This window comes from Cervus canadensis, chromosome 16 (genome assembly GCF_019320065.1).
Source record: "Cervus canadensis isolate Bull #8, Minnesota chromosome 16, ASM1932006v1, whole genome shotgun sequence".
Taxonomy (NCBI): Eukaryota; Metazoa; Chordata; class Mammalia; order Artiodactyla; family Cervidae; genus Cervus; species Cervus canadensis.
Window position 1 is genome coordinate 37,406,717 of NC_057401.1, and position 15,411 is coordinate 37,422,127.

The window sequence follows — 15,411 nt, forward strand, 5'->3', positions numbered from 1 at the left end:
AGCCAACACATTTACATCTCCTGAATCATGGAAGCTGTGATCTCCTACTCAAGTCAGATATTGTTTTTGCAGATGACCAGCTCTCACAACTAACACACTAATAGTGTGTTTGTTAATTCTTCATGTCCCTAGAGACATCTATTTAGTAGGTGATCCTAGTTAAAGAGCTAAAACACATGCATCTATTTTAATTGCTGTCATTAACTGATGGAGGAAATAGTGAAAACTGATGGCAAAAAAAGAAAAAAATAATTTATATTATTTTCTAAATTGAACCCTTATGGTTATCCCCGTTGCTTAAATCCAATAAAAACGCAATGCAATTATTTATGAACATTAGCACTCACCAAGTCTCTCCTAATTTCACCATGCAGAAAGTCACTCATTTCCACCTGAGCCCTGAGTAGGTCTCTGACTAATGCTCCACCCAAAGACTAGAAGGGAAGATTCACTAATTTGTCTTTCTAATCTCTACTTTCAAAACTGTAGCCGGTGATTTCCTTGGTGGTCCAGTGGCTAAGGCTCTGCACTGCCAATGCAGAGGGCCCAGGTTCAATCGCTGGTCAGGGAACTAGATTTTGCAGGCTGCAATGAAGATTCTGAGTGCTGCAACTAAGACCAGGTGCAGCCAAACACACACACACACACAAACTGTGGCCGGGGGCGAAGTTCAAACATACACACATACATAAACTGTACACACACACACCCATATATATATATGGGTGTGTGTATATGCATATATATAAACTGTGGCCAGGGGGTGAGGTTCTGACTTCTCAATCTCCTAAATTCTGTTCCTGTGAGATTTCCCATGGCCCTGAACTGTAACACCAAATTCTGGCCCCTCTCTCCAGTGCAAATCGCTTTCCTCTTTTCTGCAGTTGTCTCGCCTTCGTAAACCTTAACACATTTCAAGCACCGTCGGAGGTTCACCCTGGCTTCCTGTCAGCGGCGCACCGGCCGCAGAGGCCCTGGTCGGAAGAGGGCGAGGGCGGCCAAGAGGCAAGTGTCGCGGGGTACCTGGCGAAGGGCAGAAGGCCCGGAACTAGCCTTTCGGGCACCCTCTGCTCGCCTTCCGTGGGGCGCTTCAGTGTACTGGCCTCTGCGGACCTCGTTCAAGGCGCCACAGGTTGCCTTGCGGGAGCAAGACGCTCAGCTAGCTCTGTCTTCCGCGTCCGCCGCCGGGGTTTTGGCTTTGGAGACAATGGTGTTACCATAGGAACGGAATGCTGCGGGCGGCATTTAGCGTCCGCGCCTGTAGCCATGACGACGCGGGCACTTCCGGTCCTGCGGAATCCCGGGCTGCCCCAGCCAACTACAGCTGTTGCCGCCCCGGAGGCTTTCCGGTCCTCCCAAGCGAGATGAGGGCGTCCGGAGTCTCGTCCTGACACTTCCCTCTCTTGGAGCTGTACCGCCTACTATTGTTTTTCTCAATTTGACTTTACCTCTCGGAGATGGAGATCCGGAAAGAGGCGATAAATCCCATCGAAGGATGGAATGGGGCCCCGGGCTCCTCGACTTTATTTAAAGCTGCGATGTACCCAGGCTGTATTCGGCGACACCCTGCGCCTCCCGCGCACCCTGCACCCTGCGGTTCCCGGGGTGTTCTGTCTCTCGGGGCACGGCGAGGAAAGCCTCAGAACTATTGACGGTGCTGGCGCCGTCTCTGTTGCCTCTCCTGGTAAAATTCGCGCTACACGTGAGTAGTGGAGCGGAGTGTAGGGAGTCAGTAGCTTAAGAAATGGTCCACTAGTTCTGCTAATGATTGGCAGGTCAGAGAATATTTTCCAGGGTACAGGGCACACTTGGCAAACACTACATAGCGCAAAGTTATACACCATGTAGCCTTATCCTACCCACCTTCAGTGGCCTGAAAGACACAGTGAAAACATTTAGATTTGCCAGGTGAAGGGGCAGTTGTGGTCAATACCCAAATAAATGGCACTGGCTCAAGTAGCCTTGTGTTTAAGGAGTTGTCATGAACCCCACAATGAGTTAGGGGCCTATGACAAGTCAAATTGGAACTGGTATGTCCTCTCCTTTTCAAAAACGAGCAAGCTCAGTAGAGAGAAAAGGAAAATATTTACCAAGAACTTGACAGGTGGTGTTTACATTTAGTGTTTGTTCTTTCCAGTTCCTTTGTTGAGGTTTAATTGCTGTTGCTCCTGGACTGCCAAGATAGCCTTTCTGGAGTTAGGTTGGAGGAGCTGTTTAAGTGAGTTTGCTTTTTAATATCCCATAAGTTTAAACCTAGATGGCCTATTAAAGCTTAAATCTCTACCCTCAAGCTCCTGAGCCAAAATTTCAGAAAGATCCCACTTGCTTTATTCTCTGTTTCCTAAAAGAATCCTCAGCATGAAACCACGATGAGAGCACTGAGCTGGGCTTTGAAATGGCAGAGTTCTGTTTTGGACTCTGTGCCCTGGGGCAGGTCATAGTCTAGGGGACTCGGTTTTCTCGCCTCTACTGTGAGAGTATTTGTACCACTTGCTTTCTAAAACCCCTTCCAGTCTCAGGATTTTGTGAGGTTAAACCAGAGATTTTTGTGATTCTATGAATAATATTTAACATGCATGAGGATAAAAAGGAAGAAGTTGTTTCCTGTTCTCTGACACATCTCCCTTACCCTTATAAGTTGGTCTTCGTTGAAGAGTTTTAATGTTCTGTCATGGTAGGAAGTGCCTATGAGATTGTTTCCAAGAGTAATAAAAATAACTTCTCTTTCCTGAACACTTGCTTTGCTGGTCCTGGTGAGAAGTGAGGTGCTGAACAGCCATTGAATTCTCGTTCCTAAAGCTAACACTGGTGCCATTTCCATTTAATTAGTTCTAACCAGAAGCACATTGCCCTCATATGTAAAATTAGAAATCAGATGAGAAGAACTTTAAAGACTCTTAGAGTTCTAAACCTGTGACTTTTGTTCTTTCCTTGCATTTCAACCTTGGCTACAGATGTAATCTTAGTTATGGAGCTGCAGGAGAGGGAAATATCACCGCGTCCTGGAGTCTGCAGGAATCCTTAGGATGGACTGCCACATGAGGGTTCTTAGCTTAGTGCAAGAGAGAATTCAAGAGCAAGCCACAGTAAAGGGAAAGAAAATTTATTTAGAGAGATACACATTCCATAGGTAGAATTCAGTCGGCTCAGTGAGAGCGACCTCAGGGCATGGGGCCATAGGATTTTATGGTCTAAGTAATTTCATAGGGAGGACTCTTGCTATTTCAGGAAGTGTTCGTCATTCAGTCCTGTCTGACTCTGTGATCGCATGGACTGTAGCCCACCAGGCTCCTCAGTCCATGGGATTTCCCAGGCAAGAATACTGAAGTGTGTTGCCATTCCCTTCTCCAGAGGATCTTCCCAACCTGGGTCTCCTGCATCGCAGGCAGATTCTTTACCGTCTGAGCCACCAGTGTAGGGATTTCCCAGGAACTGGGCCACTGCCCACTTTTTGGCCTTTTATGGCCCACATCGGAACCAGCATGGCATAAGGGGAGTGATTTTTAGTATTACAATGAAGGTATAATGAGCTATAGATCAATGACCCGGCTATTCTTAAAGCCACCTTGGTTTCAGCTGGTTCCAGCTGGTGTTTATTGCATCCCAGCAGCCTCACTCCGTCATCAAGCATTTGTGTCCTGCCCTTTCCCTCTGTCTCAATAGTAGGTGTGCTTCAGTTCTGCTTACTGACTCTGAATTGAAATGCTAGTAATCTGAGACAGTGCTTTTATTAATACAGTCTGTTCACGCAAAGTTTCTCCCTCTATCCTGATTAAGCGTTGCTATTGCAGAAATCACATAGAGGAACCATGCGTAGAGGGTTCCTTCTAAAGTCTTCCAATCCCCAATCAAATGTGATTATCTCCAGATTATTCCAAACCCAGGAACTGTGAAACTTGAAGACAAGGACATCCAAATAAACTTTCTCATGGACGGTATAATTTCTTAAAACACATTTTCCGGCCTCCCAAGGCAGGGTTGGATGTCTTTCTTCCGAGCTCCCTTGGTGTCCCATCCGTGGTCTCATAGTCACACACCTAAGGCTGTTTGTGCTCCGTTTACTTGTGAGTTTCTCCATGTATCTGTCCATCCCTTTAAGGAAAAATACCTGCTGAATGCCTACCATGTGCCTGACACTGCTCTTTCTAAGCCTTAGGCAAGCAAAAGCAGGCAAAGCAATGAAGATTTTGCTCTCCTGGAGCTTCTGTTCTACCAGGTGAAGAAAAACATAGGGCTGCTAGTAAGCACCCTGCAAGTTAGAAAAAGGCAGGTGGTTTAGGGAATAGGCAGCAACTTTGTGTGAATTACGGAGAAGGAAATGGCAACCCACTCCAGTATCCTTGCCTGGAGAATCCCAGGGCCAGAGGAGCCTGGCCGGCTACACCCCATGGGGTCGCAAAGAGTCGGACACAACTGAAGTGACTGAGCATGCATTGTGTGAATTAGGAGAAAACCTTCTTCCCGCTGGTCTCAGGCCCCTGCTAAGGGGTCCAGCTTTGGGAAAGGAATGAACCACCTTCCATGGAAGTAACAAATTATACAAAGAAAAACAGCCCAGCATGGGATCTAGAAAGTGACGTGGGCAGGTGGGGAGGGCTGTGCTGGTTTATACAGGGTCCTTAAGGATGACTTCTCTGACAAGGTGGCATTGGGGAGGGACCACGGGAAATAAGGGAGCAAATCAGGCAAATGTCAACAAGGGCATTATAGGATGTTAATAGCAAGTGCAAAGTCCTGGGGACAGAGCAAATTTAATCGATTCAAAGAACAAAAGGTTCAACTAAGAATGAGAGAAAGAGGACTTCCCTGGTGTTCCAGTGGTTAAGAATCCGCCTGCACACAGGAGAGGACACCTCGTTCGATCCCTAGTCGAGAAGATTCCACATGCCACTGAAGCTGTGTGCCACAACTACTGAGCCCGTGCACCGCAAGTGAAGCCACCACAGAGAGAAGCCCGTGCACTGCGACTGGAGAGCAGCCCCCACTTGCCCAGACTAGAGAAAGCCCGCACACAGCAATGAAGGCCCAGCACAGCGAAAGATAAATACGTGATGAAAGAATGAGAGCGAGAGAGACAGGAGAATGAGTCAGCCTAAGAGGAGATCACGATGCAGGGCCTTATAAGCAATTCATCCATCTAAATCTCCACCTACCCACTCATCCAATGAACATGGTATGTCTGCTCCGTGGCAGGGCCATTTGACCAGATGCGTGGTCCTGTGAGCAGGAGGTTTATATTCACCACTGAACCTTTAGCATCCAGCAGAGTGCCTGGCTTATTACTCATATTCAATAACAGTAAACTGTGTCATCTTCAGGAACTCCCCATTATTAGAGGTTCTGGTCTCTGTTATGTCTCCTATTGCTGCTATAACGAGTCATCACAGACTTAGCAGCTTAAAACGACAGGAATTTATTACCTCCTTCTTCTGGAGGTCAAACGTCTGCATGACCATGGCTGGGCTACAGGCTCTCAGCGAGAATTGTTTTCTTGCCTTTTCCAGCTTCTAGAAACCACCCGCCTTCCTTGGTTCTCGGCTCTTCTTCCATCTTGAGAGTCAGCAGTGCAGCATCTTTAAATCTCTGACTCCTTCCTCTGCTTTACAAGAGCCTTTTGATTACAGCAGGCTCACCCAGATAACCCAGGATAATCTCTGTATCAGGCTAATCAGGTCAGCTGATTAACAACTTTAATTCTATCTGAGAACTTAATTCTCCTTTGCCATATAACATAAACTATTTAAATTCCAGGAGTTGGGACATGAGCCTCTTTGGGAGGGTGTTATTCTGCCTATGAAGAGTGTGTTTAACCTGATTTAAATGTATAGGTTTGAAAACATCTGATGGTGACACACAGGTAATTCTTACTACCCTTCTCCTTTGTTAAATCCTACATTATTTGACCGTGTCCTGCTCCTCTGTCTTCCCTCCACATTCTCCACTAACAATCTGGTACACCCAGTCGCCATTCTTGAAATAGTTTCTTCCCATTTTTAGGGCTTGGCTTATAGTGAATGTGCAGAAATGACTCTTCCCTTCTATCCACCTCCATCTCTTGAGGATTTACTCCTCAAAGGAGCCTTTTCATCTGCTGGAACCCACCCACATCGATTGCTCCCTCTACCAGCTCCTGTTGGCTCAGTTATGGTGACTGTCATTGATGGGTTTTTGTCCTTTGCTTCACAAATATGCCACACTCCCTGAATGCTTGACAGTTCTCTGCCCTGAGCAGGTAAACAGAAACTGCTCTCGTGAATGCCTCTGTCTATTGCTTTTTTCAGCTCAGTCTCTGCCTTGCAGTCTGCCTTTTAAACCTTACATCACCCCCATCTTGGCTGGGTGGTGTTTCAACTGCTGTCAGCACCCAGCATTCCAGTTATGCCACATGGCAAAAGGTTATGCATCAACATATTTTGGGAGCATTTTCTCCACACAGCATATCATGTGTTAATCTTAAGATCGGTGAGTTGAATTATTAAAGGCTTTGGAGTCAGTCTGAAAGTTTACGTAAGAAAAACAAGTTGATGACTCTTACGAAACCCATGTGAAGAAAAAGACCTTTCTTTCTGTGACAATCCACACGCTATTCTACTTTTTCCTTCTCTGCATTCTTGTATCACCTGATGGAAGCCAGTGTGCAAATGGACAATTTGAAAATTACCCAAACGATGCTCATACACATACACACATTTACACACAGCATAGTCATCACATCAGTTTTAGGGCTGTAAAATACTGGAAACAGACTAAATGCCCATCAATGAGGAGCTAGTTTAATAAAATACAGCACAATTATACTATGGAACATTATGCAGCAGTTAAAAAGGATGAGATTTGTGTGCTGACAAACAACAATCTCTTGGATATTTTAGGTGGAAAAAGTATGGTCCTGAAGAATGAATGAAGTGTCCATATTTAAAGAGGAAAGCAAAATGTTAGGGTGGCCAAAATGTTCATTAACGATCCAATACATATAGACACAGACTGTCTTAGGTCATTCAAGAAACTAAATAGCTGTTACTTCTGGGGAGGTCAGAAGGAGAGACTTACTTTCAGTTTATCTCATTTATCCTACAAATATACTGTGATATATAATCATTGAGGGATGATTGTTTCTTTTCTTACCCTGCCATTGGCATATGACAGTTCTTTCCATTTAAGAAGCCTGGTTTGGATTTATCTAAGTTAAGAACTCATTTGAGTGTCCCCAGGAAATTATTTTCTGAGTTGAACGGTTGGCCTTTGTTGAGGTAAGCTCTTTTTAGGGGGCATGCACTTGATAATTTAAAATAACAGTAGCCTCAGACATTATATTTTTGCATTATTTTCATTGGTATCTTTTGTCCTTTTTCTTTTCAGAGGGAGGAGGTGAGCAAGTGTTCAGTTGAGTATTATGGTGTGCCTTGGCAGCAGCAGCCCATGAGCAAAGGGAGATGGCCTTGTTACGCTGTGCTATGAAGAATATGAGCTACTTAAATAATTGCACCCATTTCATTGTCATCTGGTGTTTTAATTATGATTTCAACCTGCAAGAATTCACCCTACAGGAGTTTTTTTCAGGAATGAATTAACTTTGTAATGTGACAGGATAATGTCTCTGACTTTTTAAAAATAAACCATGTGTATGTATTCAGGCTCCCCAGGTGGTACTAGTGGTGAAGAACCCACCTGCCAATGCAGGAGACATGAGAGACACAAGTTTGATCCCTGGATTGGGAAGATCCCCTGGAGAAGGGCGTGGCAACCCACTCCAGTATTCTTGCCTGGAGAATCCCATGGACAGAGGAGCCTGGCAGGCTACAGTCCATAGGGTCACAAAGAGTCAGACAGGGCTGAAGTGACTTAGCACACATTTTTTTACTTTTTCAAAAATAGAAGAGAAAAAAAAAATCTAATGGGGATTTTTAAATGGTTAAAAAAAAAAAGACTGCAGATCAACTGAGAGGCAATTTTCAATGAAATAACTGTGATGCAAGTGTTCAAAAGTGGCTGATGATTGGGGGAGAGTTCAAGATGGTCCCAGGAGCTAGAAGATGGGAACGGTATGACATATTGCGTGAGAGATAGCAGACAACGGCCACCTGCTGATCACGACACATGGTATAAAAACCGTCACCCTGAAGAGCTACTGAGCTGATCTTCAGAAGCCCTACAGGGCATGCTAATGAAGGCGCCCAAAATCAACAAGGGAGATGCAAAACGAAACAAAAGTTTATTTTCTGCAGTACTTTTCTGTAAATTACAAAGGCAAAAGGCTAAACTACAGCATGTAACTTCAGTATTTAACCAGAGTACTTGAAATAAATATGCATCCTGAAACAAGATAAAAGGCTACACTTTGTCAGGCGTCCTACAAAATGTCTCAAGTTTTACACTCTGCAGCATTTCTGTGTGGGGGTGGGGTGGGGGTGGTTTTGTGTTTTCTTAAGTGCTGTGACAGAAAGTCCTTTCACATTTTTCTTTGGAGCATGTTCGAAATTGCTGAACTATAAACAACTTAAGAAAAGTAACACCAAGTTCGAAAGCCATTTCTGCTTCGCTGTCATTGGCCCTCATTCAGCACAGGGCTGCCAAGTGGCCTCTGAGCGCAGGCAGCCCCGTCAGAGCCGGCCTACACTTAACAGTTCTATACGTTAGAGACTTCTGTCTTCAGTTTACATCCCTTATAAGATCAAGGCCATAAAGGAAGCTGCAAGCAAGTCAGAAACATTTTTAACCTGAAAGTAAAGGGAACAGAGATGTTTTCTCCCAAGACCTTGGCTAGGCACCGTAATGTTTACCAGGATTTTGTGTTTCAAAGTTGAAAAACCCACTGGTACTCACAGTCCTTCCCAAGGTAATTTACAGGTGCTGGTAGAGTTGGGGCACTCAGAAATATTCAATGGGCTAAAGAGGATTTACTATATTTAGAGACGTGCTACAGTCCTAAGAACACAATGGTAGAAAGTCTAGGGGTGTTGGTGGCAGCTCATTTTGAGTGGAATATATAGCCACCTTCTGATATAGCTGAAAACGTGGAGAGAAAAGTTATATATATAAAGTCTTAAGCATGATTACCTAAAAAATACTTTGTTAATATAGTCTAATGTAAATTTCAGTTACTTAGGGATTTAGATATGAAAACATCTTTAAGAGCCAATAAAAATATTGTACAGGAAAAAAAAACACTTTTAAAAAATTGAGGTTAAAAACTATGAGGCATTTCTTTTGGCTGTAAACACACAGTTTACTGTCCCTTGTTGAAACACAAATGTTTGGATTTCCTGAGCTTCGTGGATAACAAACAGCAGGAGGCAAGTTTGCATAGAAAATTTGCAACATGTCAGCAATGTACTTAAGAAAGAACTTTTAAGGACAATTTGCTTTTGTTTTTAAACTTCATATTTAAGTTAATAGTGCTCATCTGACTGTAAGATTGACAAGCAGGGTGGTGAGAAATATAAGGCAGATGGGGAAAAAATGGAATTAAAGTTTTTAAATCCACAGGACATCATGATAAAGGATCTTAAGCGCATAGCGTGTAACTAGTGTCATACTAATTTGGTTAGAAATTAAGTCGTGTTTGGGGGTGGGGATGGGGCTAGGAAACCAAAAGTAAAGAGAACCCTACTGTGCTGAATGGCTCGGCCCGAGTGTAGGAACAGAAGCACGGCTGCATGGAGCGTCAACGTGTCATGCAGCCATGGAGCCCCTTAGCTAGGCAGGTACCAGGGAAGATGCCCCGCTGCCAGCGCAGGGACCAGACTCCTGGGCGTGACTGATGCCAGCTCTGGATCAGAATGGGTGACTGCATCTTTCCCCTCTGCTGCTCTGAAGTCTCTCAGCGGTTCTACGGAGGACGTTCTTCTCCAGGGACCTGTCCTCAGAAAGGAGTCTCTGGAAAGGGAAGAAGTTCTCTGATAAGGGTCACAGTGATACCACGAATGAGAACAATGGCAGTGGCTGCCGACAACTCTGGATATAACACAAAGGTGGACAGCAAGGGGCCAGTGTCCTGCCAAGGAATCCACTTTACTTCTTCTGGGACTGGTTCTTACACATGGTAAGGATTTGCTTCAGTACTTTTTGGACGTCTTCATCCATCTGGCCCTAGGAAATTCCAACACAAGACACTCATTAGAATAACCTATGATATCATGCCTTGGACACAATTCATGTGGGACGTTGGGGGGTGGCGAGGAAGGAGGTGAATAAAAGGCAGAGGCTGCTGTCCCACAGGAGCATCAAAATGCAGAAAATAATAGGGGCAGAGGGGAGGCTGAATGCTTGTTAGAAAAGTGAGTGTCAAAAAGGTTTAAAATAAAACAAAATGACACTCATTAGAACCTAAATCCTGGCACTCCCTCACCTAGGGAGTGAGATGACTACCAGGCATAAGCCCTTAGATGCCCCCCTTGATCTTCCCAGGAAATGTGAGCCCTACCCATTCCCACATTTCCAGGAGGAACTGAGGCTAGTGAGGGCCCTGATCTTTTTCCTCCAGAGGACAAGGAGGCTGGGTATCCCAGCAGAGCCCTCAACAAAGGGTTTCTAGAACCTTAACAGCAAATGAGAGCCCAGCCAGTCAGAACACTGACCATCCCAGGAATGCGACGGCACCAATGGCTCGGCAAATATCCTCAGGCCTGGAAAGTAACCCCCAGACTCCTTCTCGGGGCGTGTAACGGCCACCTCCTCATTCAGCACTCAACAAAGGAGGCAGCTCCCCATTAACAGGGGAAGGGGCTCCCAACACAAAATCCAAAGCAAAGCAGAAGGTATTTGAAAAAACTTTCCACGGAAAATCCATCTCCTCAAATTCTCACCCGTTCTGCTAGTTTCAAGACGGGGATCTGGACAAGCCCTGTTGTGATGTCTCTTTAGGATCCCCAGATATCATACCTGCACAGCGTAAAGAAGATGCATCCTGTAAACAGATATCACTTCCTGGTGTTGTTTCTTGCATTCCTAGAAAGAGACAATTTGACACTGTTCAAGAGCTTGTTGTGTGTGTCACTCAGTCGTGTCTGACTCGAGACCCCATGGACTAGTGCCTGCCAGGCTCCTTTATTCATGGAATTCTCCAGGCAAGAATACTAGAGTAGGTTGTCATTCCCTTCACCAGGGTATCTTTCCGACCCAGGGATTGAACCCAGGTCTCTGGCACTGCAGGCAGATTCTTTACCATCTGAGCCACCATCAGGGGCTTAGGAGACCTTAAAAAAAAATCCTAGGAGAAGGCTGTGGCCAAATGCTACCCTAGTGATTCCTTCCAGCAACTAGCACAGGAAGCTTTTGAAATTGCTGTGGACTTGATGGGGTGTGTGGTTTGGAACACTTGTCAATATTCTTAGGGGAAAAAAAAATCTATTTCATATCTTGGCATATGTCAACTCCAGAAGAAAATTCCTGTAAAAAGTAGTTATTATAATCCCATGTTTGTTTAAACAAATATAAATACACATACTTAGGCAAATGTATTCAAACAAAGTAAACAACAGTGCAAGGAACTACATCAAATGCAGTTACTGTCTCTGAGTGGTTAAATTATAGACAATGTTTATCTAGACTAGCTTCTTCAGAGTTTTTTTTTTAATCTTTCAACTTTTCTAAAATGACCAAATATTAATTTAATTTTTAAAATGTAATCTTATAAAAAGAGTTGTTGATCACCTACTGTGTGACCAGTGGTATATAATCCCTGGGGAATTCAGTGATTTAGTTGTGTACTGAGGAGGTAAACAGGGTGATGACCCCACTCTCAAATGGCCCCGCAGCACAGCTGTTAATGCTTTTATTTCTTCTTGCTGAGATGTTATTCCAGTTCCTCTCAGTGACTATTTCAAGGATCTCAACTCAGCTCTTAACTCTTCTAAGAAGAGGCCTTTCTTCCTATTTCCCAATGGAAATCAAAACTATCACATATGGATCACTTAAAAAATCAGCTGAAGTCCATCAGTATCTATTCTTACCTCCTTCTCATCAGTGTTAGTTATGAGGTGTCCTTCCCATTTAAGGACAACCCTGGAACCTTTGATCTTTGAAGTTCATGCCACTAGGAAGTATACTTGGTAGCTCTCTCTGTGCTGATTCCTCCCGCCTCTTGGCTCCCTCCACTCCATCATTTATAGCTTTGTCTTCTGATCACTGTCTTCCTTTCTGGCCCTGCTTCTGTCATCACTTGGCTGACTTCAGTATCCACGTGGATGAACCACCTACCACCCTGGCCTTTCAGTCCCTCAACCTCAGCTTCATGACCTGTCTCTCTTCCTTCTAGCCACTCACTCTTATGGTTACCTCCCTGCCTCAGTTGTTATCTCCAAGATCTCAGTTGAAAGCATCCCACACTCCCTTCACCACCATCTCCTGTCTTTCTAGCAAATCTGCATTAGGCTTCCCCTGCCTCCCACTGTTTCTCTTCAGCTCCTGCAGATACCTAGCTCCTGAGTCACTTCTCCAGCAGTCAGCCTCCAGCCGTCCACACTCCACACCTCCACTCCAAGCTGTGCTTGCTGCAGCTACCATGGGCCATCTAAATGCCACATCCTTGCTGCCTCCTACTCATCTAAGATTCAGTACAAGCATCACTTCCTGCAGGAGGCCTTCCAAGGTTTACCCAGATTGGCTATGCACATTGCCCTTCTATGCCCACAGCATGTCGGTCATCTCTCAACGAATGCTTACCATACTGAGTACATTGAACAAGCCATTATATTCCATGAAAGCAGGGGCTGTGTCTTATTTTTATATCATGGACACCTGGTACATTACTGATAACATAGAAGCTCATTAAATGCATGTTGGATAATTGTAAGAATGACTATATAAACCATTAGTACTTTATCTACAAATCTGTGATAACCACTTGATCAGAAAAATGACCTGCAAAACAGTCAAGAGCATCTTCTCCTTCCCTGACTACGACTCCACTGCTAGAGCTGGTAACATAAAAAAGCTTTGAACTTTGTAGCCAGAGGGAGTAAGGACTGTAGAAACCTGAATTCACTAGTATTGATCTGTACTGAAGGAATCACAAAATCCAAGTTCATGTAAATGGAAGCCAGCAACAGCCCAGGGTAAACTAATCTTCATGTAGAAAACATCACATACCCTCATCAACTAAAGGGCTTCCCAGATGGCTCAGTGGTAAAAGAATGCGTCTGCCAATGCAGAAGATGCTGGAGACTCGGGTTCAATCCCTTGGTGGGGGAGATGGAGGAGGAAATGGATCCCACTCCAGTATTCTTGCCTGGAAAATCCCATGGACAGAGGAGCCTGGTGGGCTACAGTCCACAGGGTCACAAAGAGTCAAAAACAACTGAGTGAGCATGCAACAATGAAAACTTTACACTTTCTATAGCTTTGTCTTCTGATCACTGTCTTCCTTTCTGGTCCTGCTTCTGTCATTACTTGGTTGACTTCGGTATCCACATGGATGAACCACCCACCACCCTGGCCTCTCAGTCTCTCAACCTGAGAGGCCCTCCAAAGATGCCCATGTCCTAATCCCTAGAATCTATAAATGTTACCTATCAGTCAAAAGGGACCTTTTAGATTAAGGATCCTGAGATGGAAAGAAAGATTATACTGGTTATCTGGGTGGACCTTAAATGTCATTACTAGGGTCCTATCAGTTCAGTTTAGTTCAGTCACTCAGTCGTGTCTGACTCTTTGCGACCCCATGAATCGCAGCAAGAGGAGGCAAAAAGGTCAAAGGTGGAAGGACAGAACCAGAGGCTGGAGGGACGTGCTCTGGGGATGAGGGAGGGGCCATGAGCCAAGGAAAGCAGGCAGCCTCCAGAAGTTTGAAAAGACAACCAGATTCTCCCCTAGAGTCTTGAGAAGGAGCCAGCCCTGCTGAGACCTAGACTTTACTGTTGTGAAACTGATTTCTTTGAACTTATGATCTCCAGGACTGTCAGTAATAAATCTGTGTTGTTTTAAACCAAGTTTCTGTTGCTCTGTTACAACAGTCACCAGAAACGAGTACAGACGTGAAAGAGCTTTCCTGGGTGAAATCAGGAGAGGGGCCAAGAAGCAGCTTCAGACATGTGGATATACAACCACCAAGCATCCTGGCCCCCTAATAAGAAACATGTCAAGCCGCTGCCAGAGATGGTAACTACTGAAGCAGAAAAACGGAGAAAGGGGAGTGAGTGAGTGGAAGAGGGAATAAGACAAGAAGGCTCCTGCCACTATCCTGCAGACGCCTCCCTTCCCAGTGACACACGGAATTCTCATTGCAGGTAATGACTGGGAAACCCACCAGCTCCCTCTCTGGCCCTCACCTAGAGGTCTTTAGTCAACTGCTCACTAAAGCATGACTCTCTTAGGCTGGGCAGCTTTCTGCCTGGCTCCCACCTGTCGCCCACCCCCCAGCCAGCCACGGAAACAGCCCCGCTCACCGCCAGCTGGTTCTGCAGCTGCTTGACCTGCTGCTGCAGCGCCTCCAGCTGCTGGCTCTGCCTCTTGGAGGAGCTGGCGGAGTAGGAGAGCTGCGAGAGGCTGTTCAGCGCCTCCTTCAACTTGGTGACTTCCTTGGACATCTCATTTATCTAGCGAGAAAGGAAAGCTCTTATCAGGAGAGAAGGCACCGGCAGAGGCAAGATGCCAGCTGTTTCTCCACTGGGAACACAGCCTCGACTGGCCTCTGGGCCTGGAGCAATCCCTTTTCTTAATTTTTCAAAGAAAAGCCATACAATGAAACAAAAACAGGTAAGAGTCAGGGAAACCAACAAGCCTATGCAGACAAGGGCCCTGGAATGAGACTGTGCTTGGGGCCATGAAGGTAACATCTGTTATGTGGATTCCCTTCTTTCACCCTTAAGATGGAGGACTGTTTAAAAAAATTAAATCAAAAACAGAATTTCAGGTATTTAATATTTGGAGCCAGCTAGGTTTTGTTCCCTATTGCTGCCATAGGCAATCAGAAATAAGTTCTAGGAACCCTGGTATCTCTGATATCCTACCTTGTAGTGAAGACAATCCCCACGCCCACCCCCTCTCAAACCCCTGCCTCCTTGGCTTTGGAAGCTCTTTTGGAAACATTCATGATAATAAAGGAATAAAAAATAAATAATTCTCTAGTGAATGCTGTTCAGAACATCTAACCTGGGAGACTGGGCATCTGGGGATGCAGAGCAGATCCAAGCACAGAAGCATCCTTCACTTCTCCCTTACTCTCCACCTTCCTCCATGCTCAGCCCATCTGAGCTGAGTTGCCTGGCCCCCCACATTCCTCCCTTTCTCTCCTGTTGCACACGTTTGAAAATGAGGACCAGGGAGGGCTTTTAAACTGACTCAAGAGTAAGCTCATGGGGTTTAGGGAAGCAGTATCAAGTCTGGCAGTAATTGATTTTCCATATGACAGAGGAAATCTGTCTGGATTCCAACGGAGTAGAAGTTTAAGATGGATCACAAATATTTCTCAGC

The 15,411-nt window shown here is 45.1% G+C and overlaps 3 protein-coding genes and 1 non-coding gene across 17 annotated transcripts in view; 2 read left to right on the forward strand and 2 right to left on the reverse strand.

The window, feature by feature from the left end:
• The window catches only part of TTC23L (tetratricopeptide repeat domain 23 like), an 86,055-nt gene extending 84,477 nt beyond the window's left edge, over positions 1–1,578 (reverse strand). For 2 of the 3 annotated variants that reach the window (XM_043488754.1, XM_043488756.1), the window contains exon 1: positions 1,449–1,578. In XM_043488754.1, coding sequence (XP_043344689.1) covers positions 1,449–1,489 — 41 coding nt within the window. In that variant the 5' untranslated portion in view covers positions 1,490–1,578. Of the gene's footprint in view, positions 1–1,023; positions 1,150–1,448 lie in introns of those variants that run through there. The other variant, XM_043488755.1, reaches the window with a different exon arrangement.
• On the forward strand, positions 499–571 carry TRNAG-GCC. Its single transcript has one exon. It is a non-coding gene; the product is annotated as a tRNA-Gly (tRNA).
• LOC122454337 lies at positions 1,303–9,167 on the forward strand. Of its 2 annotated transcripts, XM_043488758.1 has the most exons (3): positions 1,303–1,702; positions 2,138–2,218; positions 7,360–9,167. In XM_043488758.1, the coding sequence occupies exons 1-3, from the start codon at positions 1,501–1,503 to the stop codon at positions 7,386–7,388; spliced, it is 312 nt and encodes a 103-aa protein (XP_043344693.1). In that variant the 5' UTR covers positions 1,303–1,500; the 3' UTR covers positions 7,389–9,167. The 2 variants fall into 2 exon arrangements, 1 of the variants encoding a protein (XP_043344693.1); XR_006273364.1 differs by lacking the exon at positions 2,138–2,218 and having other exon boundaries at positions 1,337–1,702.
• Positions 8,194–15,411, reverse strand: part of RAI14 (retinoic acid induced 14) — a 160,724-nt gene continuing 153,506 nt past the window's right edge. For all 11 annotated transcript variants that reach the window (XM_043488745.1, XM_043488752.1, XM_043488748.1 and 8 more), the window contains 3 exons: positions 14,385–14,534; positions 10,882–10,947; positions 8,194–10,089 (listed from right to left, as the gene is read on the reverse strand). In XM_043488745.1, coding sequence (XP_043344680.1) covers positions 10,012–10,089; positions 10,882–10,947; positions 14,385–14,534 — 294 coding nt within the window. In that variant the 3' untranslated portion in view covers positions 8,194–10,011. The remainder of the gene's footprint in view (positions 10,090–10,881; positions 10,948–14,384; positions 14,535–15,411) is intronic.

Bases quoted from the DNA above. Each gene is read 5' to 3' on its own strand.
- LOC122454337 (XM_043488758.1), top strand. From the start codon at position 1,501: ATGGGGCCCCGGGCTCCTCGACTTTATTTAAAGCTGCGATGTACCCAG. The intron at 1,703-2,137 runs GTGAGTAGTGGA...TGTTCTTTCCAG, and splicing joins TGGTAAAATTCGCGCTACAC to TTCCTTTGTTGAGGTTTAAT. The intron at 2,219-7,359 runs GTGAGTTTGCTT...TTTTCTTTTCAG, and splicing joins AGGTTGGAGGAGCTGTTTAA to AGGGAGGAGGTGAGCAAGTG.